The sequence below is a fragment of the Otolemur garnettii genome, unplaced genomic scaffold (genome assembly GCF_000181295.1).
Source record: "Otolemur garnettii isolate 467f Iridium unplaced genomic scaffold, OtoGar3 scaffold00036, whole genome shotgun sequence".
NCBI classification, from domain to species: domain Eukaryota; kingdom Metazoa; phylum Chordata; class Mammalia; order Primates; family Galagidae; genus Otolemur; species Otolemur garnettii.
In genome coordinates this window covers 10320775-10347383 of record NW_003852431.1, presented here as the reverse complement: position 1 = coordinate 10347383, position 26609 = coordinate 10320775, and the positions used below count along the sequence as shown (strand labels likewise).

The following is a 26609-nucleotide window of genomic DNA, read 5'->3' as shown; positions in this document are numbered from 1 at the left end:
TATCAGTAGCTACTTCTGGGGTTAGTCAGGGAACCTGTTAGATGGAGGGGAGCACTTTTACCCTCCTGAAATAACCTTCCTGCACAGCTAGAGTCTTTCTCCTTATGATAATGGATCATTTTTTTCTTTTTCTTTTCTTTTTTTTTTTTGAGACAGAGTTTCACTGTGTTGCCCTCGGTAGAGTGCCGTGGAATCACAGCTCAAACTCTTGGTCCTAAGTGATTCTCTTGGTTCAGCCTCCCAAGTAGCTGGGACTACAGGTACCCGCCACAACATCCAACTATTTTTTGTTGCAGTTGTTGCTGTTTAGCTGGCCCGGGCTAGGTTTGAACCCGCCAGCCTCAGTGTATGTGGCTGACACCATAACCACGGTGCTATGGCACTGAGCCAGATAATGGATCACTTTTATAACATTACAAAATATTTCAAGTTTGGGATAAGAGAATATTTAAAGGCAATAAAAACAAAATTCACCAGGTAGGAAAGACCTTCATAATCTGGAGTTAAGAGGGATTCTCCAAAATTAATATTTAAGTCAGATTTGTAAGCTAAGTCCTATTTTATTTTATTTTTATTAAATCATAGCTGTGTACATTAATGCAATCATGGGGTATGATGTGCTGGTTTTATATACAATTTGATATGATTTCATCAAACTGGTTAACATAGCCTTCATGGCATTTTCTTAGTTATTGTGTTAAGACATTTATATTCTACACCTAGTAAATTTCACATGTACCCTTGTAAGTTAAGTCCTATTTTAAATGCTTATTCAGTGTAAGGGAAGTGGCTGATGAATGCTTCTATAATGTGGGCATTAAACACTTGTTAAATTTGGGGGATTTGGATAGTGTGTGAATGTGGGTTTAATTAGAGGCAAGGCCTGAGCTACTTTAGATTTGGGGCTTTGGTTTGAAAGCCAGTGCCACCACTGACTGTGGACAAGTTCACTTGTATTTGATTTTCAGAAATCTTACAGTGGCATGAAGATTAAATACATTTAATATTTTTGTGAAAGTGTCTTGCCTATTATCTGTTGTGTTTAAATGCATAAAATGTATTTTTTGAGTTGAATTTTTAAAAAGACTGTTTAGATTGACATGTCTAAACTGAAGATTTAAGGAATAAATATCTGGCTTTCTAGTCTTAGTATAAAGTATTAGCTTTTATTTTAAAAATTTCTCCTCATAGTATTTTTCTTTCTACTTTGGTTGGTATTTATTCTTTTTACCTAAGCACCAAGTAAATGAAAATAAATGAAGGTTGATTGACAGGTGAAGCATCATGATGCCTCTGAGGAAGAACAACTTTATTCATTTAAGGTAATTGTACAGGTGGTCCCTGACTTTTGCTGGTTCAGTTTTTTGACTTTACAATGGTGTGAAAGTGATAGGCATTCCACTAAAACCATACTTGCCCATACAACTATTCTGTTGTTCACTTTCAGTATGGTATTCTATAACTTACGCAAGATAGTCAACATTTTATTCTAAAATAGACCTTGTGTTAGACACTTTTGCCCAACTGTAGGCTAACATAAGTGTTGAGCATATTTAAGGTAGGGTAGGTTGAACTATGATGTTCGGTAGGTTGGGTGAATTAAATGCATTTTTGACATGTGATATTCCTATTCTGTGATAGGTTTATCAATATCTAACTCCACCATAAATCAAGGAGCATCTGTATGTGTAAATATATTAGATTAATGCTTACATATAAAATGTGTAAAATGGATATTTTAATGCCTGTAATGATGAATTAAATAGATTTCTGGTTGAAGACATCGCATTGTGTTGATGAGTCCTTTCTGTGTTTCAGAGGTGAATCTCTAGATAACCTGGACTCCCCACGATCCAGTTCTTGGAGACAGTCACCTTGGCTCAATCAGTCTACAGGATTCCACACTTCTTCCTCCATGCAAGACTTCAGTCGCCCACCACCTCAGCTGGTGTCCACCTCAAACCGTGCTTACATGCGGAACCCATCTTCCAGCGTACCCCCACCTTCAGCTGGCCCCATGAAGACCACCGCCACGGGTGCAGCCACCACACCATCCCCCACCCCTCAAAGCCATTCCCCTTCAATGTCACAGTCAGGTTCTCAGCTGCGCAACAGGTGAGGCCCTTCATGTTTCACTTTTTATTCTCCTAGTCTCAGCTATTTTTTCCTAGAAATTTCCTCTAAACCTTGTTCAAGTTTTGCAATGAAAAAGAAAAACAAGCTCTTTTGAATGTGTCAAATTTAGTGTTCTTTTAGCAAGCCAATGAAGAAGCTTTCTGTGTAACTCTAATAGCATTTATAGATGTTTCGTGGAGACCTTTAAAATGTCTACTTATTCCATTGTCTCATTTGCCTGTGCTTGTGGTCAGTGTCTTAGATGTAAGATGTACCTGAATAGTTCTGTGTAGAATCATAAAAATGTATAGTAGCTCATGAATGCATCTCAAATCTATGAGTAAAAGCTACATTGTAAAATGTATGACGATTTTCATGACACTATAATACAAACTCACTTTATAGGAACTGAGTATAAAAGAAAACTTTATAATGCAGCTATGTAGTCTGAAGAACTTTTAATTAGTTGGATTAAAGAGATGTTAAGAAGGTTAGACTTTGCTCTGGGAGTTTTTGATTGCCAGCCGCATTGCTTGGCTGGCCAGTGTTTTGCTCAGGCTATTATCAACAGAATTCTGGAGGTTATATTGTGTGGGGAATGGGTACATTATGGTAAGGCCCCCCTACTAGTAACTGTGGTCTTTGGAGTGAAGCGTAGATAGCAACACGGGTTGGATTTTTAGATCTGTGTAGCTTCTCCACAGATATTTTCTGCCTCACGTGAGTACACACAGCAAAGGAGTGCTACTGGCATACACTGTTTCATCACAAGTGGAATGCTTAGAAGGAGAAGCACATGATTAATACTGAGATTTTTGTTTATCAAGTAAGAGACTTGGATAAGAAAACATGTTTTACATCAATCCAAAGTAATGTTACATGTGACCAGGCCTTACAGAGATGTATCAGAGAGTTTGAGAGATTTGGGGTGAGGATCTATGGTGCATTTGGGTCAGGTAGAGGAAGGCAGAGGAGGGTCCTCATGTACTTACTGAGAGCCCCACTGTAGGAGAGCAGAGAGCAGAGACACGGGCTGTGGGCTCTTCTGCCCTGACTAGGTCTTGATCTAGAAAGTGGCACTCTTCACATCGGACATGCAATAGCTGTGCTACTAAAGTGCTGTGCTCATGCTGTGGGGGCACAAAGGTAAAGAAGAAGGGGAGCCACCCTACCACCTGGGGGGGGAGATATGGCCTGGATCCCAAAGTGGGTTGAAGCCCTCCTTCCCTGCATAAAAGCTAGCTGCCGTGCACTTGACATTTCCTTCTCCGCAGAGGCAGACAGGAAGGCTCTGATAATTTAACTAGAAAATAGGGTGACTAAAAACCAGGATAAATAATAATATGGAGAAGGTAGTCTGTAGAAGACCCACAATGTCTCTTGAAGGAAGTTGGGGCTGCTCTTAGCATTCTAGGGGGTGGGGTAACAGAATTATGTGCTTTGGCAGTGTTAACTGGCAAAAAGATGTCAGCAGGTGAGAGGAGGGGATACCCATCATTGCTGAGTATAGATGTGATCTAATGAGGGGTAGCCCCATGAAGTCCAAGACAGACTAATCACACTGATACTGTTTGTTCGTGTGAATAGATGTCAAGGATGTCAGAGATGCTATGGAGATTGTTCAAGGTTGCCATGTAATCAAGGCATGCTTTAGTTGGCTGATGCGAGTTTTTCTCCCACAGACATATAGAATGTTTCTTACACTGTTATTCATGTTAATATCAGAGTGTGATTTTAAAATAAGAATCTTGAGCTGCACGGGTGAAAGCCTCCGTTCCATTCTTGTTCTGCATCTAGGTCAGTCAGTGGGAAGCGCATGTGTTCCTACTGTAATAAAATTCTGGGCAAAGGAGCTGCCATGATCATCGAGTCCCTGGGTCTTTGTTATCATTTACATTGTTTTAAGGTGAGACTGAGACGCACAGCTTGCTGGCCTGCAAAGCTTTGCTTGGCAAGAGCATGGCTGCTTTGAGCCGCTGGGTGTGGATGTGCCACTAACAAGCTCGAGGTGTTGTCTTTGTCAGTCTGTGCTGCATTTGAACCCCAAATGGCTCGCTACTACTTAATTTTTAAATCTTGATCCTTGTTTTAAAAGTTAAATCTACAAAAACTATGCATTTCCTATCTCCAATCTGTTAGAATGCTGCAAGTAAAATGCATTGTACAAAAATCTTTCTTTAAGATGCTGTCGTTGACAATCTTGAAATATAATTCACCAATAACTTCCAGGTGTTGTTAACAGCTTGGGGACATGCGATTATCAAGTGTCTGAAAGCTTATCTCTGAACAGGGACAATATATATAGAAAAACATTGCTGGTGTTTTCTATAATTGCACAGCCTGCTTATACCTGATGGGTTTTGCACATTAGAAGGGAGTAAGGCTGTCACTGCCTGGTTTTGCAGTATCTATCTCTAGAGATGTATCTGTTGGATTCTTACACTGGGCCAGAGATGTGTTGCATTTGTTGATCCCGGAGTCTCACAGACCACAGCTTGTCCAAGCTTGTCCCTTGCTGGCTTGGGCTGTTCCTAGGCACAGCACAAGGAGTCAAGATAATTGGAGTTTGGGCACGTGGAACCCAAACGCCTAGCCCTGAAGTGAGGTGCTATGTGGAAGCACTTGCCAGCTGGTGCGGTGGGGGCTGGGAGTGACCCACCGCAGGGTGGAGTGCCAGCACCCCAGCTCCATTGCTGTGGCCGCTCTTTCGTGGGGTGCCTGTACCCTCCATTCCTGGGGCGGGCGAAGGGGGGAATGAAGACTAAATTTCTTTAAGCCAATCAGCAAATTATTTCTATTTTTCTGGGGTATATTTAGACTAATCATCTTGGCTCTCAGTATTGCTTTATGAATTCTTTAAAATCATATCTGGAAGGCTTCATTTTAATCTACTAATCATCTTTTGGCCTTTTATTTTTCCTTTGCTGAAATGTATCTAAGAGCTTAGAAGCTGCGTTCTGCTCATGATTTATTTCCTCTAAGAGTGCCCCAAGGCTTCTCGAGCTGACTGATTATGGATTTTGTTTTCCGCCTCCCCAGTGTGTGGCCTGTCAGTGTGACCTCGGAGGCTCTTCCGCAGGAGCCGGCTCTTCCTCTGGAGCCGAAGTCAGAATCCGAAACCACCAACTGTACTGCAATGACTGCTATCTCAGATTCAAATGTAAGAGAGCAAATCAGAGAGAAAATCTCTTGTCTTTTAAAGAGATCACGGGTTCCCATGCACTTCCCTGAACCTCCAGCCAGTTCCCCGTCCAGTTCGCTGCCTTAGGGTTCGAGGTTTTAGGAATCTTACTAGTCTATCCCCTTCAAAAAGGGTCTGAATGGGTCTCACTGCTCAGGGTTCCAGACATACAAGGGTGGGTTGTGGGGACTAGGGAGGAACAGGTCCAAAGTCAGGATGATGCCTTGTGTCATCTGCCCCGGTCTGGAGAAACCTCTCAATGACTCACGAATACAAACAAACCAAAGCAGACAGTTGAATGAATCTTCTTAGGCTGTGTTCTGTTTCTTGACTAAGAATTGGCCTCTCATCATCACCTTATTTCTATAATTTAGCAATGAACTCTGATTGTGTTATTTAGAATATGAACCACTTTTAAAACTATTATTTAGAGTAACAAAGAGCACATCAGTTTATTCTCTGTTGATATAATCATGTATCAATATATACAATATTTTTAAAAGGAGAATATTAATTCTGAATATACGGTGTTTCAGGGACATTCTTGAAAAACTGATTTTTTAAATAAAAAAAAAAACTTCATGTCTAAACATGTGTTTGTGTGTTATAAAAGGTAGAATAGCATGATGAGGTTGTATGTTGTGTACAGCTACAGCGAGACCACCATTACGACTGTTTATATTTTGAACCTTGATGCTGGTGACGTCTGTTTCTTCTTTACTGTGAAAGGGTGTTACAAGTGGTATCAGCAAAACCATTTGCTTTTGAACTCTGAGGTATTTATGTGGTCCTTATGTGAAGAGTGCTTTGGAAATGGGTTTAAGCCCAGTCAACTCTCTCTTATCTGTCGGGGGGTTCATAGCCTTCTCACAGCAGCCATCCAGTTTTGTCCTGGATGCTGATGCCGAGGCTGGAGAATGGCAAGGCTGGGCCTGGCCCGCGGGGAGTGTGTGTGCCTGTGTGTGCTTTTCTCTCTCTACTCAGATCCCAAAGCCACGTGGAAATGAGTTTTGGGAACCATCATTGGGCAAGGCCCATGCCTTTTCTCTCCTTTAATACAAATAATAGAGAGTTGAGCAGAATCTTATGTCAGCCGTTCATTTTCACCCCGTTTTTACAAACAAAGAATTCTAGAGCCCAGCGGCTGTGGTCTGCCTAACTTTATCCTAAGAGTGAGAGGCAGGTTACTCTTTCTACCTCGCTGGGCCACTGTCTGGGTGACGACTGCTATGAATCCCAGTGGCGCTATTCATGTGTTTCTGAATCTAAGCATTTTTCTTTCTTCTCTCCTTGCCTGATCAGCTGGACGGCCAACCGCCATGTGATGTAAGCCTCCCCACGAAGGCACTGTTGCAGATAGAAGAAGAGGTGGGGGCTGCTGATGTAGATCTATAAATATGTATTGTCCGTCTGTTTTGCTTTCTTTTTTAAAAACTTCTTTTTTTTTGCCTCCTTAGATGACATAGGAACATTGTAGTCTTGGTAGACTCTGTCTTTTTGTTGTTTATTTATAAGAAAGTAATTACATGCGGGGAAAAGCGCAGTATTGTTAAATTCTGCATCTTAAAAGCACAAGGAAAAAAAGTAAGAACTTAAAAATATTTTTGAGGCTGATAATGATCTAGTTTGAGTTTCTAGTAGTGTTTTGAAGAGGGTATTTTATTGTTTTTTAAAAGTTTCTTAAACATTATTTGAAATAGTTATAAATATATAATTGCATTTGCTCTGTTTATTATTGTAATGTATTCTAAATTAATGCAAAACCATATGCAAAATTTCATTGAAATCCACCCCCAAATTTGCTCTCTGTAACCTTCCTTGCATCTATGTAATATGATTTAAAAAAATAGCTTATGTAACATTTTATTTGCTTGATGAGGGGAGCTCTATTTTCCTTACTAATAGAAAGCCGCTTATTTTCATTAATGAAAAATAACCCTGGTTTGTATACCAGAAGTTTTCTCCTGAAACTAGTGAACCTTTCTTTCTGTTCAATTGAATTTGTAAATAAACTTGCTGATGCATTGATGGTGTGGTGGTTCTTTTTCTTCTGCGTGTGTGTATATGTTTCTTTGAGGGCAGTGGTTCTCAACCTTCCCAATACCGCAACCATAAAATACCAACCATAAAATTACTTTCATTACTACTAGTAGTTGGGGGTCCTCACAACATGAGGGACGGTATTAAAGGGTCGCGGCATTAGGAAGGTTGAGAACCATTGCTTTAGGCCTTTTAATCGTATTTCAGTATGTGCCTGTTGGATATTGTTTTGTTTAGCAGACTTAGATAAATTGTAATTGACATCATAAACGGCGCATATTTAAGTGTGCAGTTTGACACATTTTGACATATGTATATCTGTGAAAGTACATCATCGTCTTAAGGTTTTAACTGAAATTTCAATGAGGAACTTTTATTTTTGATAAGGTTATGTTTTTGAATATAATATATTTTTATGGTGAGAGGTAATGGGATGACTTCTTGGCTCATTTTGCTTTCGCTATGCCACTAAATAAAAAAGTTGAGTTAAAAATGCACAGATCAAAAAACGTACACAAACATTTCAGAAATCGGGAGTGGGAATGTAAGAATACAAAACTTTAGCATGCTTTGAGCAAAAATATAAACTTGTTTGTGGATAAATGTTAAGTGGATGATACTAGGACATGAGAACTATATTGGAATAGGTTTGAAATACCTATGTGGGAGGAAGTCAGAAATTTTGTTTATTTAGCACTTTATCTTTGATTATTAAAGTAATATGTATTTATTGTCAAGCGCCCCTCCAAAGCATAAGGAACATGGTACTAACGTTCCTGAGAAAGTGGATGTTTCTGTTTCATGGGTCGGTATGAGCAGAGTAGGTGAGGATTTTACATACATTAAGGCATGAAATGTATCAGAGCTCAATTTAGGAAGGAGAGTAGCATGAAAATTGAGTTTGTTCTGTTTAAGAAATTTTGGTATTTTACTTGGAATATTCATATATATTAAGGTGAAAACAAAGTAAAAATACCTGAGTTCCGATGACTAGACATAGAATACTAACTACTGCCTGATGGTTGGAGTCGAGAGACACACCTAACAGGGTGTTGCAAGGATGGGATTTTCCTTGTTTTATTGAGCACTTTAACATCCTTCCCTGAAATCTGGAAGAGGGATTAAAAGGCATGCTAATGCAAGTCCCAGTTCATGCCAGTAAAAATAGTATCTAAAAATCTAGAGTGTGGTTAAAATCCATGCTTTGGAGGCAGAAAGACATCTTCCAGATCGTCTTCATATGTGATGACTACAGAGCAAACCTTATTCTCATAGAGGGGAGACAGGCACAGACCCAGAGGATTCTGGTACAGGGTAGAAGAGACCAGGACTATGAGAGAAGCTGTGAGAAGGGAGTAGAAGCGACTTCACAGCAGAGTTGATGCCATTTGAACTACGTCTTTAAGCGCAGGTAAGACTAAGCACATAGAAGGACCAAGGTACCGTGTCTAGGTTTAGATCAACATCCCACTGCTTCCTCTCTCGCTTTGTGTTCCCATTAAACCAGACAAAGATTCGCCTGTTTTGAAAAGGAATCACTACAAATGTTTTCTGTTACCATGTCTCTACCTTCTGTGAAGATCTTAGAGTAGTGAGACCCTCAAAGAGGAATGACTGGATGGATGAGTGATCCCAACTCCTGGATGCAATAGGACCCAGAGACAAGCAGCTAAATAACTCTTGGACCTCAAGCCTGAGTAGTTCGGAGACTGACATTTCTCATGTTGAGAGATGGAGTCTCATTCTGGCTGAAATGCAGTGGCTTGTTCATAGCTCACCGCAACTTAAGAACTCCTGGGCTTAAGTGATCCTCTTGCCTCAGCTTCTCTAGCAGCTGGGACTGTAGCCGTGAGCCACCGTGCCTGTCGGAGACTGGTATTTATTTGGATTGAACATATTGCAGGGCTGACAATCACTTAGAAATGTCTAATGGTAGCTGACAATAGGTGATTGTGTTTAAGTAGCAAGGAAAAGAAATGATATCAGTTAATGTATTACTTTGTTTTCTCTAATTGACTTAAAGTTTATTTTCTGACTCGAGTAAGAAAGTTGATGCATCCAACACTCCATTAAAGAACCACACCATTCTGGCTGTTTGGCCATCCACAATACTGGCCTGAGCCTGAGGCTAGTTACTACTACGGTTGCAAGCTGGTTGGCAGGCTTAGTGCTTCCTTGTTCTTGGGTACTGAAAGAACATTGCTCTTGAGTGTGTAGGAAACTTCCCAGAAGCCTTCAGCAAAACAGCTCCCTTCTCATTGGCCAGACATGAGTTATTTGCCCATTTTTGAACCAAGAGGAATTCCATTCTCAGGACAATCAGGACCCCCTTCAGTGCAGACCAACTTGCAATCATGTTGTGAATCAGTAAGGTCTGACGATGGAGTAAACGTGGGGAATCAGGCCCAATGTTTACCAGAGTTAGCCTTTATGAATTCTCTCAAGATAGTTAGGGAGTATTTGCATCATACAAGACCTGTCTTCAATGAGTTAAGGAACAATATAAAGAGAAAGGGTAAGGGTCTTTTCTTCAGTTGTACCCCATATGGATCGTGTGTGGGCGTGGTTACCTGATTGAAAACGTGATGTGTTCCAGTAAATATAAAATAGCGTATGGTAATGATATGATGAAAAACTAGGGACCTAGTAATTTGTGAGTCCTTTTAAAGTGTGAGAAATAGCTCATACCTTTGCATGTTTTTTATATAAAAGCTTATGAAAGCAAATCATGGAATGAATATTCATTCTTTTATGATTAAAGTTTAAACATTTGAATTTATGGATTTTTACATAATGATATCCCATGGAATCATTTAACACAATTAGGTGACCTGTTAAGCCTTGATGATTGTTTGATAACTCTAGGGGAAGCTCTTTAATGCTTATGCTATAGAGTTCTCCAAAGTTCTTTATAGATTAAGTATTTTTCATAGCACTTTCTGTGAAAAATTATAACGCTCTGCTATTAAAGTTACTTTGGAGTGGGAATAACACTGAAAATCCCCTAGGAGAGGGCTGTTAGAATTAGGAAAACAATGCAGCAGTTTTTTCTAAGCAGGTTCTATTCAGGCTTTCAATGTGTATGTTTTTGTGTGATACTTTTTTACTTTTTCTGAAGGTAAAGTGCTTCATTAGATCTGTATGAATTCAGTGTCTCAGACCCACATGTGAGGCATTGATCAGCCTGTGGCTGTTTCGGGCTGAACAGAGTTCCTCTTGTGTTTATCAGAAGCTCATTTTCCCTTTCAACCTGTGGCAAAGCAGCAGGAAAGCATTCTTCAAAGACAGGAGAACTGCTGGTTCAAGCCCTACAGCCAGGTAGGTACACGTGTGCTCTTGAACCTGTCCTCTGTCCAAATCAGACTAGCTGTCTAGGATCGCTTGGCTGTAAAATGCTGCTTTTCCTGCTGAAAAGTCCACTGACACTCTAATGTTTTTGCCCTTGTAGGTCAGCGGCTGCTTAAGCCTGGAGGCTTGTAGAATTTTGGGATTTTACCTGACAAACAGAATGTAACTTAATCGTATGTACCCTGTACCGTCCTATTAATGTGAAATTAAAAAATAAATGCTATTACCAAGAAAAAAAATAAGAACTATTGTCGAAAAACTTACATATTTATGTCACTTAATATTTTTAAATGTATTAAAAAATGAATGTAGTTACCTAGTGTAACTACATTAGGCAACGATATCCACGAATTCGTGGTCTTTACGTGTGAGTAAAATTTTCCTACCATAAAGACATACTAGTTAAAAATAAACCCTGCTGTTGAGGCTGTCTCAGGTTCAAGCATACAGTGAGGTTTAGAATGGCCATACACATATCCATTCTGGGGCGGTGCCTGTGGCTCAAAGGAGTAAGGCGCCAGCCTCGTATGCCAGAGGTGGTGGGTTCAAACCCAGCCCTGGCCAAAAACTGCAAAAAAAAAAAAAAAAAAAATCCATTCGGTATATGTGTAAGCCCTTGTCTCATCTCAAGAATGTAGCACTCAGCTGCAGCAGTCATAGGAAAGAGTTCATCTTGCAGCCTTAACTGAGTACGTTCTATGTGCTGGGGTTGCTAGGAATGCAACAGCAAGATAGTATTTGCACACTATAAAATTCAGCTATAAAATTATTTTTTTTCTGTGATTATTTAGTATCTATTTGAAGCCCTACTCTGAAGGCAGGCTGCTCAAACCTAGCTTTATCTTTATTCATTACTGCTCTTTCTAATTTAAATCCAGTTAAATCAGGAGTTTTCTTGTCTCTTTTCTTACTCCTGGCCGCATCTAGGCGCCAGGTATGTCTGCTCCGCGGTGTGCTGTGGCCTGCGGGCCCCTTTGTTCTCTCTGGTTTCTGTGGTGTGCTTGCTGCAGTACCTCCTGTCACATCTGGCCTTTCTACTTGGGTAGCCCTTTGTCATGGCTGCCTCTGGGGCTGCCCCTTCCCCATCGGGTCCCTGGCTAGGGGGTCCAGGCAGCGCAGCCCACCCAGCTTTCAGCTTCAGCCTCCATCTCTTCATGAAGAGGTCAACAGGCCTGCTCTGTCAGTGAAAGGCCATCTCTACCTTTAGATCCTTAGTCACATCTCCAAAGTCACTTAACCATGGAAGGTAACATATTCACAGGTTCAAAGATGACACCATCATTGGGGGACATTATTAACATATCATAGCTAATTAGATATTTACCAAATAAAAGCATGAATTTGCATCCTCCACTAGTGGCTCTGTTTCTTTAGAGGGAGTACATTAGTATGTATATTAGTAGATTCTGACTACAAACACAATCTTTCTTTATAAATATGTGTTCATCAAGGAAAGATATTAAGTGACATTTATAGTCTCTGCAGACTTAATTTTCCATGGGATAGTGGTTATTTAATGACCTTTCCAATGCCGGTATATAACTCATTTCTCGTTTGGATAGTGGTATCCAAAGTGAAGTGCAGGATGATCTGCTATATTAATATTTGTAGGAAGAACAGATTACAACACTTATGTGTATCTCCGTGTTTGAAAATAAGAATTTTAAGCGTTTCTGATATATGTGATTGACACACATTTGCCTGTCTATGGCTGCTGGTCACCTGTGGTGTGGGGAACACCAGGTGTCCCAGGGGCTGAATGGAAGTGCCCCATTGCACAGGGGTGACCAGTGCTGCCCTTTCTTGATGACTTGCTTACAGTATGTCATAACGTATTGGAATTTACTTGTGGCATCACTTTGCAAGCAAGATTTTTCAAAACTAAGCCTGAAGACGGTGAAGAAAATCTCCTACATCTTTTTAGTGATACTTGAAGTCAAGTAAGATTTAGTCTTAGGCTATAACATGCTAAATATAATGATGTTTAGAAGCTTCTGAGATTTCTTTATGTAATGCTAGATGATAGAGAGGCAAACATCCTTGCTTATCCTTTCGGAGGTACTCAGTGTCCTTGCTGAGATACTGAAAATAACATGGAGTTTCCCTGGTCAGCAAATTTGGCTGGGAGATGCACAGAAAACACTGAAGTCAAGAAGAAATGAGCACGAGAAGAAATAATTCAGCGCGGGAGGTTTGCTACAGAGTACGTGTGTCTCCATCACATCTCAGCTTATGGCATTTGCCACATCCTGTTTCAGTGATAAAATGCAAGAACTGTAATACACAAGCCATCCAATGAAAAGCATTCCAGAAGACAAATATCAGCAGTACATTACTTCTTCATTAAAAACACTTTATGATAAAACGGTTTAAGCTTAATGCATTGATGGAATACCTGTTTTGAAATAAAAAAGATTAAAGTTTCAGAGAGGCTCATCTGTTATCAGTATTAATGTCCTATTCTCGCTGCATCATTTGGGGTAAGTTTTGCAACTTTGCAAGTTCCTCAAAGAAGTTGAAGCCAGAATTTTTACAAATGTGGTTAATTTCATACAAACAAGGTTTTCACTAAAGTAGAATACAGCTATGTTTTCATGATTAGTTGAAGATGTTATGCATTTTTTTAACCAAAAAGTGTTCTAAATTTTTGACCTTTTCCTTGATAAACGCCTGTTCATAGTTTTCCTTAAAAGACAAACACATAGGCTTGGCGCCTGTAGCTCAACCGGCTAAGGCGCCAGCCACTTACACCTAAGGTGGCGGGTTCGAATCCCCAGCCCGGACCCACCAAACAACAATAATGGCTGCAACCAAAAAATAGCCGGGCGTTGTGGCTGGCGCCTGTGGTCCCAGCTACTTGGGAGGCGGAGGCAGGAGACTCGCTTGCGCCCAGGAGTTGGAGGTTGCTGTGAGCTATAATGCCACGGCACTCTACCCTGGGGGACAGCTTGAGGCTCTGTCAAAAAAAAAAAAAAAAGACAAACACATAAACTTAATTATCTTCTTGTGAGGTAAAAACGACCATTTAAAGATGAATAAGAAAACTTTTTTGAAAGAAATGTATTATGGAGACACTATTTGGAGATATTTTAAGAGTTTCCATTATTTTGCTGCAGAAATGTTTCCTGCATAAAAATTCTCATTGAAAACTAATGTCCAAAATATTTTCAAATCTGAGCAGGATTTGAATAAACTTAATAAAATATGCACAGAAGAGTGACTATAGTGTAATGGAAGTTTCCTAGCTTATGTTTAACAAAACTTCTGCTTAAGTGGTAGATGGCATTAGGGAATGAGCACCTTAACTTAGTGAACCAGCTGTGGACCAAATCCCACCTGTATCTGCGTTCCTTTGTGACAGCCATACAGACCCCTGACCTCTCACACTAAGTCACAACCAAATCTCCTGACATTTACTACCAACTAAAATGTTTTGTAAACATCATGACGATGATAATAGATGAGACTATTCAATTATATTACTTGCACAAAAATATTTTAAAAATTTGAGGGAGGAAAGTTCATTTTTGTAAGTTATAAAGTTTATAGTTAAAATATTTTTTGTATATAACTTTATCTTTTATCAACATCTTTCAATGAGGTACACCGCTATTGTGCTTGTATAAGATTTATCCATGAAAATGCGTATTGAGGAGTATGTGCTTCTCACTTTTTTTCTACACAGAGGTGTGTTAGTAAAATGGGATTAAAAATGTTTATAATCCTGGCAGCTGAAAGCCAAAAAATGAAGTGGATTGATGACAGTGTCTCAGAAGGTGCCTTAGGTCTTAGAATTTTCTTTCTTTTTTTTTTTTTGTAGAGACAGAGTCTCACTTTTTTGCCCTCGGTAGGGTGCAGCGGAGTCGCTCCAGCAACCTCCAACTCCTGGGCTTAGGCGATTCTTCTGCCTCAGCCTTCCAAGTATCTGGGACTACAGGGGCCCACCACAACGCCTGGCTGTTTTTTGTTGCAGTTTGGCCGGAGCTGGGTTTGAACCCACCACCCTCGGTATATGGGGCCGGTGCCCTACTCACTGAGCCACAGGCGCCTCCTAGGTCTTAGAATTTTCTGTTTTGTCTTCCTACGTTGGAGCCTTTTAATGTGTTTTTGTGACTCTGTGTGAAGGAGGTCAGATTAAAACACATTCGTTACCTGTTGGGGAATTGGAGTGTTAACCGTGGAACTCCTTTGTTTTATTATAATACATCTGTGGTAGAAAGAAACTTAAACCCAAGACACGTGAAAAATTTCCATGTGAAAAGCAGTTGGTGATGAGAAAAAACAGTCTCACCCATTTATTTTTGCACAAAGAGCTGTATTCGTCCCTCAACTCCTGGGGGGGTGGTGGTGGTGGTGGTGGTGTTCCATCCAAGTTTTCTAATTATTTTGTACCGTCTGGCAATTGGCCCTTAGGAGGAGCGGGATGGTGTGGGGTGTGGCTTAGGAAGCCAGCCGCCTGGAGAGTCACCTGTCTGAGGCTTAGCTGCTGCTTAGAGGTGCAACATCGATGGACTCACCTTGTCTGTGCCTCATTTTCCTTTTGTGCGCAACAACAGTGAAATGGAGATTACTGGTAGCATCTGTCTCAGGAGCTCCTGGTGACTAGGAACGGATCGAATTTATGTGATACTCTCTGAAAAGTGGCTGGAGAATGGAAACAATAGATGTTAGCCCTTAACTGAATGGTGAAGGCGGGGCTTTAGGGAAAAAAAGAATAAATGTGCTATCTTCTAAAAGCTTTATTTCAGCATTTGAGATGAGACAGGGTTGACACAACTGTAGAAAATTAGCAATAAATAGCACTTAATGAGACCGTGTTCTCCTCCCAGGTTGCTTTGTGAGAATTTTGGCTTCGCGGGGTCTTTTTATCTATTGCTAACACTAGGTGGCAGTATTAGCACAGAGGGAAAAACATGCAGCAGGTGCCGCCTCCTTAATTTCCTGCTTTTGTAACTTTTAGTCAGCGTCTGAATCTCTGATCAGTCCTTTGTTAGTAGTCTGGGGACACCCCAGTGCCGACTCCTACAGAACGCTGGCTCAAGAATTAAAAGGACATTTGAAAGTCAGCCCGTTGCGATGCAGAAAAACGACGCCCTTATTTCTCTACCAGGTGGTGCTTGCACAGCTTTAGGGCTGTTTTTGTGCCTTTCCGGGCGGGGCGAGCTGTCAGCGTTGACAGAGGCTGTCATGTTTCAGGGCTCCCGAGTTGCCCCGAACCTGAGGAGCCAATCACCCTTGACGGGTGAGTTTCGCTGAACTCATTTCTTTCTCTTTGTGGGAGAGGCAAGCGTTTGCCGGAACACTGGGGGTTTGACCTTAAAAACTGACAATTTTTAAAATACAATTTTTATTCTTTTTAGGTTTTTACCTGGCGTTTCTCTGAGAAAGAGTAGATTGCTGGAATGCCCACTGGTTAAAATAAAAGATGCAGTGAGGGACTGGGCAGAGGCCTAGGGACCACAGGCGCAGTGACTGCTCCTCCCTTGAACTGGATTCTCATGGCTGTTAGTGGCACCCAAAGAGTTCCCAAAGGGCAGATCAACCTTTCAGTGGCTTCGGGCATACACATATATATCCATAAGTCTCCAGACGCACATGCACATTTAAAAAAATGTATTCAGCCCACAAATATTTGAGGGCTTGTTATGTGTAGGCCCCTGATCTCAACAGTGCAGATGAAATGCCACAAAACAGATGAACTTGCCCTCTATGGAGCTCGTATTTTAATGGAGGAACCCATGCACATCAGCTTAAGTACTGTGAAGTAAAGTAATACAAGGGGGATAGAAAATGGTGGGGGACTTAGGGGATTCAGTTTTATTATTAAAATATTTTATTATATATAATAGTTGTATGTATTTATAAGGTACATGTGATGTTCTGATACTATCCATCACCTCAAGAATTTATCACTTTTGTGTGTGTGTGTGTGTGTGTGTGTTAGGAACATTCCAATTCTACTCTTCTAGTTATTTTATATGTACAATAAATGACTAGGGATGTCTCCTTGTGCTATAGACCATTAGATCTTCTTCCTTCCATCTAACTACATTTTTGTACCCATTAACCATCTCCTCACCACCTCTACCCCTCCCAACCTCTGATAACCATCATTCTACTTGCTATTTTCATGAGTTCAGATTTTGGGTTTTTTTTTAAGCTCACACATGTAAGTGAGAACACAGGAAATTTCTCTTTCTGCATTTGGCTTCTTTTACTTAATGTCCTCTATTGTTGCGAATGGCAGAATTTCATTGTCTTTATGATTTTCTTTGTATTTATGAACCATATTTTCTTTATCACTCATCCTTCAGACACTTAGGTTAATGCTATGATATATCCTGGCTATTGTGAATAGTGCTGCAATCACCAGGGAGTACTGATATCTCTTTGACATACTGATTTCTTTTATCAGTCCAACAGTGGAATTCTAGATCATATGGTAATTTCATGTTTAGTTTTTTGAACATGTTCCACACTGTTCTCCGCAGTGGTGGTGCCAATTTATGTTCCCACCAACAGTATGTCCGGGTTCCAGGGGATTTGACTTTAGACAGGAATTTGCTTGGAAAGATTCTTGAGCAGGGGTCCCCAAACTTTTTAAATAGGGGACCAGTTCACTGTCCCTCAGACCATTGGAGGGCCGGACTGCGGGCCCCAGGATGAGTTGGCTGCTAAGAAGGACAGGCAGTGGTGGCAAAAACACCCGGCAGGCCAGATAAATGTCCTCAGTGGGCTGCATGTGGCCCACGGGCCACAGTTTGAGGACCCCTGTTCTTGAGTATGATAATGTCTGAGCAGGCACTTGAAGTGAGTGAGATGTAAGTTTTTCTCGGGGAACGAATATGCCCGGCAGGGGAAAGAACAAGCGAGGGCTCTGGAGACACTGGGTTGGGAGAGGACCAGGTCAGCCTGGGGCAGACGCAGACTGTCAGGGTCTGAAGTCTGTGAACATGGATCAATCTGTTTCAGAGACAACACAAACTTTGATGCAGATGTGAATATTTAAGAAAATGCCAAAATTTAAAAAGCTGACGAATTGCACACATGCTACCAAAACAAGCACAAAAAAGCTTACAGATTGTGCAAATACCAAAGTCCAGTAATGACATTTTTATTCGTTAACTCCCCGACACACCCGTAAGATAGTTTTTGCCTATACTTTTGGTACGTACTTTTTGCTTCTTCATACATCTCTGGTCGTATACAGTAGAATCTCCATAGCTGACCACTTCCCAATATTGACCATCTCCTTACACTGATCTATTTTTCATGGAATGGACATATACCACATGTATGTATCAGTATAGCTGGCCTAGTTCCTTATGTTGACCACCTCCATACATTAACCAGTTTGTAACAGTCCCGTGGGTGATCAATTCACGGAAGTTCAACTGTATTTTAATAGATATAATAGATAATTTCATCTTTCTTTTAGCCTGAGTGAACAGTGACAGTTTATACATTTCTTTTGGATTCACGTTTCTCCTTGGTTAAGCCCTGTCATTTTCTAAGTCTCAATGTGAGCTTTAAGATTTGTAAGAATTCTCCACACACTAGCTTGTTTTATTCCTATGGCCAAACCTTTCTAAGGCTGGGTTCCATATTCCTAACTAATCTGACTTCTGCCTCAGAGCTGCACGTCATCACATTGTAGGGTGGGTCATCTCAGAGGTGGACAAGCATTTTCTGGAAGCCATTTCTGTACCAAGACACACAGAGGTGACTGCAAGCCCCATGTCTATACTCATTTACACAAATGACATAACCTTGGAATCAGCTTCTCCTTATCCAGGTCCCCAAATGCCCATGGCCACTCCATTGCCCTTTGACAAGAAGGGAGATGTAACAGAGGGAAAAATGGAAATGTAAAGAGACAATAGTCTTAACTTAAAATATTATTCTTTTGGAAACTCTACAGAAATCTTATGACTGTATCCAAGCATTACTATCTATGCAAGGGGCCTGAGTCTTTAAGCTTTATTAACTCCATGGTAATTCACCTCTGTTGCAACAGGCAGGTATTTCTGCTCTATTGTTAGGTTGTTGAAGGAGGAGGTCCAAGAGCATAGGATTTGTTTGGGGGATTAACTTTAGATGACCCAGTATCCCAAAGAGACCCATCAGGTCACAGCTGACACATTTCCATCTTGTATCGTCATGCTGCCCCACCCAGGGCCTTGGGAAACCCTGGGATAAACACAGAGGATGAACATTTTCCTGGAAGTGTGGTGGTGGTGGATTAAGGAGGGGTGGGACTGGGTAATTTCACAGGTAGATTACAAATCACTTTCATACCAAGACATTTTAAAATTATGTAAATCTCATTTATAAAGTGTACAGATTGCGTGTGACTTTGTAAGATAAAACAAGCTTGCAGGAGAATTTTTTTTTGGAGAGAGAGTCTCATTCTGTTGCCCTTGGTAGAGTGTCAGGGCATCACAGATCACAGAAACCGCAAATTCTTGGGTTTGAGCAATCCTCTTGCCTCAGTTTCCCCCGTAGTTGGGACTATAGGTGCCTACCACAATGCCTGGCTAGTTTTTCTATTTTTCATAGAGATGAGGGTCTTGATTTTTTTTTGTTCTGGCTGGTCTCAAACTCCTGAGCTGAAGCAATCCACCTGCCTTGGCTTCCCAGAGTGCTAGGATTGCAGGTGTGAGCCACTGCACCCACCCAAGAAGAATTTGTGCTCTGCAGTGGCCATAACCATGGTCTCTTCTGAAGTTAGGTCTTAGTAGGAAATGTGGAGAAATGTATGTCAAGTAAAGGGTCTGTCAACTGTAGAGTGAAGAGGTTCATAAATTTGGGCAGGAAAACTTTATTTCTCATACATAGTTGCAGCCTTCAAGGAGGCCATTCTGCCAGGCTCGGAAGCAATTGCCTCAGGTAGGACTTGAGAGCATGGCCTCTGAGGGAGAGGCAACGGGAACGGTAATTTGTGCTGCATGGGTGGCTGAATATGTATATTTAACAAACCATATTTAATATGTATATTTAATGAGATTCATGAATATTTATGACAGGAGAAACATGTGCGTGTGCAATTGAGCTTCATGCCCCTTCATGGGTCACATATATATATATAAAAAGCAGTGTTAGTATGATCAAGGCTGGAGTTTGGGCCCCTAGATGTCAAAACGTGAAGCAGAAGGCATGCAAATCCTTACTGAGCATCCTCCGTACACTGGCCAGAACCAGTCCATGGTTGGTGGCCTCTTGTGGGGAAGGAATGCTGGTCAGTTCCAGGGCCCAATCCAGAAAGGGAGGAGCAGCATTAGGCAGGATGAAGATTTTCCTCCTACCATGTAAACTGGTTTTTCTCTCTTTTGGTTCCTTATGAAAAACTTGCTCCTGATCACGAGATTATTTCTGTTGCGGGGACACAGAAGAAAGAAATATAATCAGAAATGGAGCAAATCTTTTCAAAAGGCTGGTTCTGTTTAACAGTTAGGAAGAAAGTCTAATTACAGTTAAAGAGGGAGGGGGTATCACGAGGTATGTCCAACTTCCCATCCTGTCATGGTCGGAAACTCATTTTTAAGGCCAACAGGGGGTCTGCTCAGTGATTTGGGTGCCTAGGATTTTCTTTACGTTCACACATCCTATAATACCCTATAATAAACAAGAGCCCACGTCTACCAGTGTGATACTCATGACAATATTAAAGCTGATTGTTTTCTTCATAATTATCATTATTCACATGATCTATTTGTATGATGAGAACCAATCTAGCAGAGAGGCTGTTAGTCCAGGTTTTGTCACCACACTGTCACTTGTAGAAGACTCCACTAGTTATTTTCTCGGTAAATTAATTTCTGTGCTGGTTTTCTCTTCTGTAAAATGGGATCATAATATGATCTGTATATAGATCATGCAGGTGTTCTGGGCACAACTGAATTAGTTTTAGGTGTAGGACAGTGCTTGGTGCAAAGTAAGTATTCATTGTATTTGATGTTGGCCAACTACTTTTTAAAATTTTTATTTTTATTTGGCAAATAACAATTGTATGTATTTATGACGTACCATGTGATGTTTTGATGTAAGTTAACATTGTGGAATGATTAAATTGGGGTAACTAACAAATCCATTCCCGCACATATTTATCACTGTTTTTATGGGGAAAACATTTAAAATCTACTCTTTCAGCAATTCGGAAAGACTATTGTTCATTATAGTCACCATGCTGTGCAAGAGATCGCTAAAGCTCATCCCTCCTATCTAAGTGAAACTTTGTACCCTTTGATCAACATTCCCACTTTCCTTAGCCTCTGCCGGCTACTTTAATGATCTCTCCACGTTCTTTCTCCTCAGCCTCTTTCCTTTGTAATCTAAAGTCTTCACTGATAAGAGAATTGATTGAGATTCACAGTGCCATTTCTGGAACATGTAAGAGGGCCAGTTAATTAGGATTTCCTATAAGAGCCATGGTCTAGCCTGGTCATATTTTAAAAAAATTTCTGAGAGCAGAAACTCCCCACCCCCAAGTAAGCGTGGCTGCTCTCTGAACCAGAGATGGGGGCCCCCGCAGCCCATCTGCTTACCCCTCCTCGTTTTGCTATCCCTCTCTTCTAGGGTCCTGAGAACCCTCCAAAACCTTGTTGTTGCCTATAATACAGTTTGAAAAACCCTAAAAATAAGCATATTCTCTTTCTTAAATTTCAAAAGTGAAGCCAGGGATTTGTCTAAGTAGATCCGTGCCATCCTGTCATGTTAATGGGGCCAGGTTTACTAAAGGCCATTTATCCACCTACAAATCTGTAGAGTTTTACTTGATGTTGACTCTAATTTTGTCCGTCAACGGAACCTCTGACCAAATTTTCAAATGGACTGACTTGAATTTCATCTTTAGTTTCTGCCCTGATTATTTTACGGTTTCAGGTTAGACAGTGCAGAAAAGCAATTGAGGGCGGGTTGCTTTTACTTTAGATCCAACTAACATTTATTGACCATCTGGACACTATGCCATGAACTCTCATTACTAACTTATAAAGCGAGTGTTTATATTTTAAAGATGAGTAAAGTGAGTCTCAGAGGGGCTAAAAGCCTTCACAATACTACAATGATGCGTTATAGACAGTTGTCCCCCAAATTCTATATTTTTATCCTCACCTTATAGTGTGCTGTGAAATTGATAAAAACATGTGTTTATATAAAGCTCTGTTAGGTACAAAACACTTAGGTTTTTTAAAATTTTGCTATTTGGAATTCCAACATAGTTTTTTTTAAAAATGAATTTTTGGTTCTCAAACTAGGCTTTTATAAATGACAAGACATAGTCTTTGAAGATAAGTGGAAGACCACAGAGCATGTAAAAGACACAGCTGGGATTCAGACCGGTTCATCTGCCTTGAAACCACCTCCAGCCCACTACACCCAGGGTGGGAGGGAAAAATCCCTGCTCTCCCACCCCAGCTTCCTGGTAAAAACTGTGTTTGGTGTCCCCTTAATCAGAATTTCATTAACATGCATCAACATGGCTTCTCCTGCCTCCTGGGAGCCCAGACCTCTCTGGTCAAAAGCATAGCAAGCTGCCCTTTATTTTTCAGCAAAAATTGAAGCCTGGATCCATGGAAGGTCAGCCAGGTGGCAGGACACCGTTACTCAGTACTTTTATGAAACCAATTTGTATTTACTCACTTTTTTTTTAATGGATGATAGATCATAACTATAGCCCAGGATGAAAGGGAGAAATGGAGGGGAAAGGAAGGGAAGGGATTTGATAGAGGAAGGGTAATGGTGGGACCACACCTATGGAGCATATTGCAAGGGTACAGGTCAAATCTATCAAGTATGGAACATAGATGTGTTAACACAATAATCAAGTAAATGAGGCGAAAGCTATATTAATTAGTTTGATGTAAGCACTCCAAATGGTATCAAATACAACATTGTACCCCACAAATGCATAAATGTATTCATGATCTATGTGTATATGACTGAATAAAAGGAAAAAAGAAATAAACCCCTTGCCTACAAAAGGAAGATGGCAAGTTCAAAGTTCAAAGTGAGGAAGGCAGGACCACCAGTACTTTGTATCCATTTAACGTCCAGCTTAAATTTACCCCAGGTCTCTTCAGCCTTTCTATGTTTAGAAAAGTGAAACAGGAAAGGAAACGCCATGACCTGGATTCCAATACCTCCTTTTAAACGTTATGACCTTGGGAAAGTCACGGTATCCTTCCAGCCCTTGGACTACTTGTGATCAAAGAAATGAAATGATCTGACGCTGCCTGAGTGCGCTTGTCTCACCACTAGGGGGCAGGCAAATACAATTCCTGAGGTGCTAACGTCGCCGCACACAAGTGTGAACAATGAAAAGATTTAAGCCAAATTAACAGAATTGAAAGAAAATAAAACAAATTACGGGATTTCTGATGGGGGCTTTGAGTGCAGTTGCTTGTGTTGTATACTACAATAATGTCTAGCATTTATTGAGTGCTTACTGTGTGTAAGGCATTATGAGGGAAGGTTTGTGACCTTTAATCCCCAGGAGAACTCTGTAAGGTGGGCATTATCCAGGTTTCACCCAGAAGGATACTGAAGTTCAGGGATGTTAGGTAGCTTGCCCAAGGTCACCCAGCTAGCAATTGGCAAAGCTAAGATTTGAATGTAGGCCTGATTGCTTGGAAGCCAGCCTCTACTTACATTCCCTGCTGGTTCCCATAGTTCATAGTTTCTCCCTCTCACAGCCACATGGGTGTGTGCACATGGTCCACTTTATTGTCACAGTCATGGAAGATAATGGCATGGAAACATTTTTCTGATTTTATAAAATGATAGAATCATGATTACATTAAATACTAAATCATGAAATTATTTCTGGCATATGATTTGATTAACCTGTATGGTCTTCATTCAGCTCCCAGAGCTCTGGGGCCCACACTCCACATTTCCCCATGCACAACTTGCAGCTTTACCCACGCCTTTCTCCTCCAGAGCCTCTTCTGTTCTGGGTAGAAGCCTACAGCTGTGTGTGCTCAGAAGGCTCATCACGCTCTCTCCCACTGGCCTCTGCTGTTCTTACTGGAGCCTCCCCCATATCGCCACTGTAGCTTGGCTTTGCATTAACCTGCAACTTCCAATCACGTCATCCATGTGTATTTCTTAATAGTATTCATCATTTGAAATATCCTTCTCATGCTTATCCCATATCTCTCAAAATGCTTGCCTTGACTATCACTAGGCAAATCTGAACACAGCTTTGCTTAACTTTCATTTTCTACTTTATTGATTTCATCACCTTGTATATTGCTTCTCAGATCTCCTGTTTCATATGTTTGTGTTGTATCCCTAATGAAACTGCAAATTCCTTGAAATCACTGGTATTTGATTTCTTCTAGTATTTGTGTATTAATAGCAATAAATACTTACTGAGCTGGAGTCCACTCCTATGCCTCATTTATAAGACAGGGATTAGATTAGGTGTATCATTGCATAGCTCAGGGGATCATCAAATATTAAGTGCCCCCTGGTGATATTTGTGAACACCATAGTGTTCCAAATTCTATGCTTTGTGCTTTAGTGCATGGTATCATATCGTTCTCTCAAAATCCCAGCAGAGAAGACACCATTATTAGAATTTCTTTTTGACAAATGCTATAGTTAGTGGCCAATAGTTTTACTTAAAGGCACACGACTGAACACAGTGGGATTTGAGTCCAGGCAGGCTGACTCCAGACAGTTGAATCTATGTCCAGTACTCTGTCCCACCTTCTATGCAGACTTTGATACTGACTGGTCTTGAGTTTGCAGAACTGTGGTGTAGGAGAGAGGGTAGGAGTAACAACAGTGAGAGTGGAACTGGGTAGCCCACTATAGCCTCAAATGTCTTGAACAAATTCCACGAAATTTCATAAAATTCTTGAGACTTAGGTTCTTACAGAAACTCTGGGAAGAGGCAAAATAGCTTAAGAATATACAAAAATCACAGTGAGAATGCTGATTTCAGCCATAGCTCTACAAGAACTGGGTGCCTCAGCTACTAAGCGAACACAAGTTATTATTTTGGTCACCAGTCTTTAAAACCAAACCCAACAAAACAAACAGCAAATAAAAGACATGGATCATTTTGAACTAAAGTGACTCCATCAGCGGTCATGCTATGTCAAGCGAAAATTAATTCCTAGCTGACGATCCCTAGGCTTCTGTGGTCTTCCCAAGTCCACTGCTGTTTGGGACAGCTCCTGGCTAGGGGAGTGCACAAAGGCTGGCGCTCTCCCTTATCCCGTCCCTTGTTTCTTTTAATCTGTTGAGGTTGCTATAGAATAGCACACCTTTCATCCAAGATGAGCTCCAAGTCACTTACTCATTGGTTGGTATCAGCATTGATATCGAAAGTGTCAAACAACTGGCCTTGCTCAGGCAGCAACCTCAACAGGTGATAATTATGAACAATCCTTGTAGATAGCAAGTGCTAATTAAATATTGAATTTGGCTGGTCCAGGCATGTGCTGCACTGTTTCTCTGATTGCCAACAAAGAAGGAAGAGGTGGTAAAGTTGGCTCTTGGCTGGACTTCAGGTAGCAAAGAAGACTGGGGTTGCCTGTTCACATTGGGGTTTTTAGAAAAATACATAGTGGTGATTAGATAATATAGGGCAGGGGTCCTCAAACTTTTTAAAAAGGAGGCCAGTTCACTGTCCCTCAGACCATTGGAGGGCTGGACTGTGGGTACCGGACCAGTTGGCTGCTAAGCAGGACAGGCAGCGGCAGCAAAAACCACCCATTGGGCGGATAAATGTCCTAGGTGGGCCGCATGTGGCCTGCGGGCCGTAGTTTGAGGATGCCTGATATAGGGCATTCTAAAAACAGACAGTCAGGTAAATGGTACCTACACCTGGCTGATTATTTGAATAACATCTTGGGTTAAAAATACAGAACCAAGGCTCTATCTAAGAGCCATTGGAACATTCTTCTTGGGGGATGAGAAGTTGAAAAAATAAAAAAAACACTAAGTGATTTTAATAATCATTTTGAGGATTCATTTGAATAACCACTTCATGATTATCTTTTACTGTTTTCTTTTTCTTTCTTTTTTTTTTTTGTTGCTGTTGTTGCAGTTTGGCCAGGGCCAAGTGCAAACCCTCCAGCCTCGGTATATGGGGCCAGTGCCCTACTCACTGAGCCACAGGCACCGCACTCTTTTACTGCTTTCTTGAGACTTCTTTCATTTCTTGATTGAGATCCAGGACTGTCCTCCTGGTTACAGAGCTCAGTTATCCAAGCAAAGGAATAAGTGGATAGGGTACTTTGAAAGAATACCATTGTGTATGTATGTGTGTGTGTGTGTGTGTGTATACATGTCTGTGTAATAGGAAATAAGTAAGTTGAAATAGGACTTAAAGTCCTTACTTAAGCCCATGGAAAATGTAGCATTTTAAGCTTTAGTGTTTTTATACATTTCACATGTAAAATAAGAACTGAAATAAAAATGGTAATACGCAGAACCTATCTCAACAGTGTTGCCTATGCATGATTGCCAAGTCCGTGGCTCTTATATGTAGCCTCAGGATATTTTTTCCTTCTAGGTTAAGAGAGTTTCAGTTTATTGTCTTCTAAACTTTTAGTCTCTCCTAAACTTTCCAACAGTAGGAAAATACCAGTGCAATGCCCATGATAACAATTACCCTTTTCTCAGGTTTTCTACAGTAGGATCGTGATATTTTTAGTCCATAGGCTGGTCTATAGGAAGTCTATTCTGAGATCAGCATCATGCCTGTGAGTTTTCTTGGGGATTACTTCAATAAACTCTGAGGAATAAAACTCTTTCTGCAGAAAAATCAATAATATTTTTCTGGCGTGGAGCCAGCTGTGAAACAAAGGACGATGTCACTGGTGAAAGCACTGTTTCTGAACAAAGTGATACAGAATGTTCTTAATTGTCAGAAAGTGATAAAAATAAATATGGTGTCCAGACATCCATT

General features: G+C 40.7%; 1 protein-coding gene across 2 annotated transcripts in view; it reads left to right on the top strand.

The window, feature by feature from the left end:
- LMO7 (LIM domain 7) overlaps positions 1-7324 on the top strand; it is a 206355-nt gene extending 199031 nt beyond the window's left edge. For both annotated transcript variants that reach the window (XM_023513173.1, XM_003789721.3), the window contains 4 exons: positions 1819-2115; positions 3913-4021; positions 5155-5275; positions 6599-7324. In XM_023513173.1, coding sequence (XP_023368941.1) covers positions 1819-2115; positions 3913-4021; positions 5155-5275; positions 6599-6621 — 550 coding nt within the window. In that variant the 3' untranslated portion in view covers positions 6622-7324. The remainder of the gene's footprint in view (positions 1-1818; positions 2116-3912; positions 4022-5154; positions 5276-6598) is intronic.
- Positions 7325-26609: the final 19285 nt, after the last annotated feature.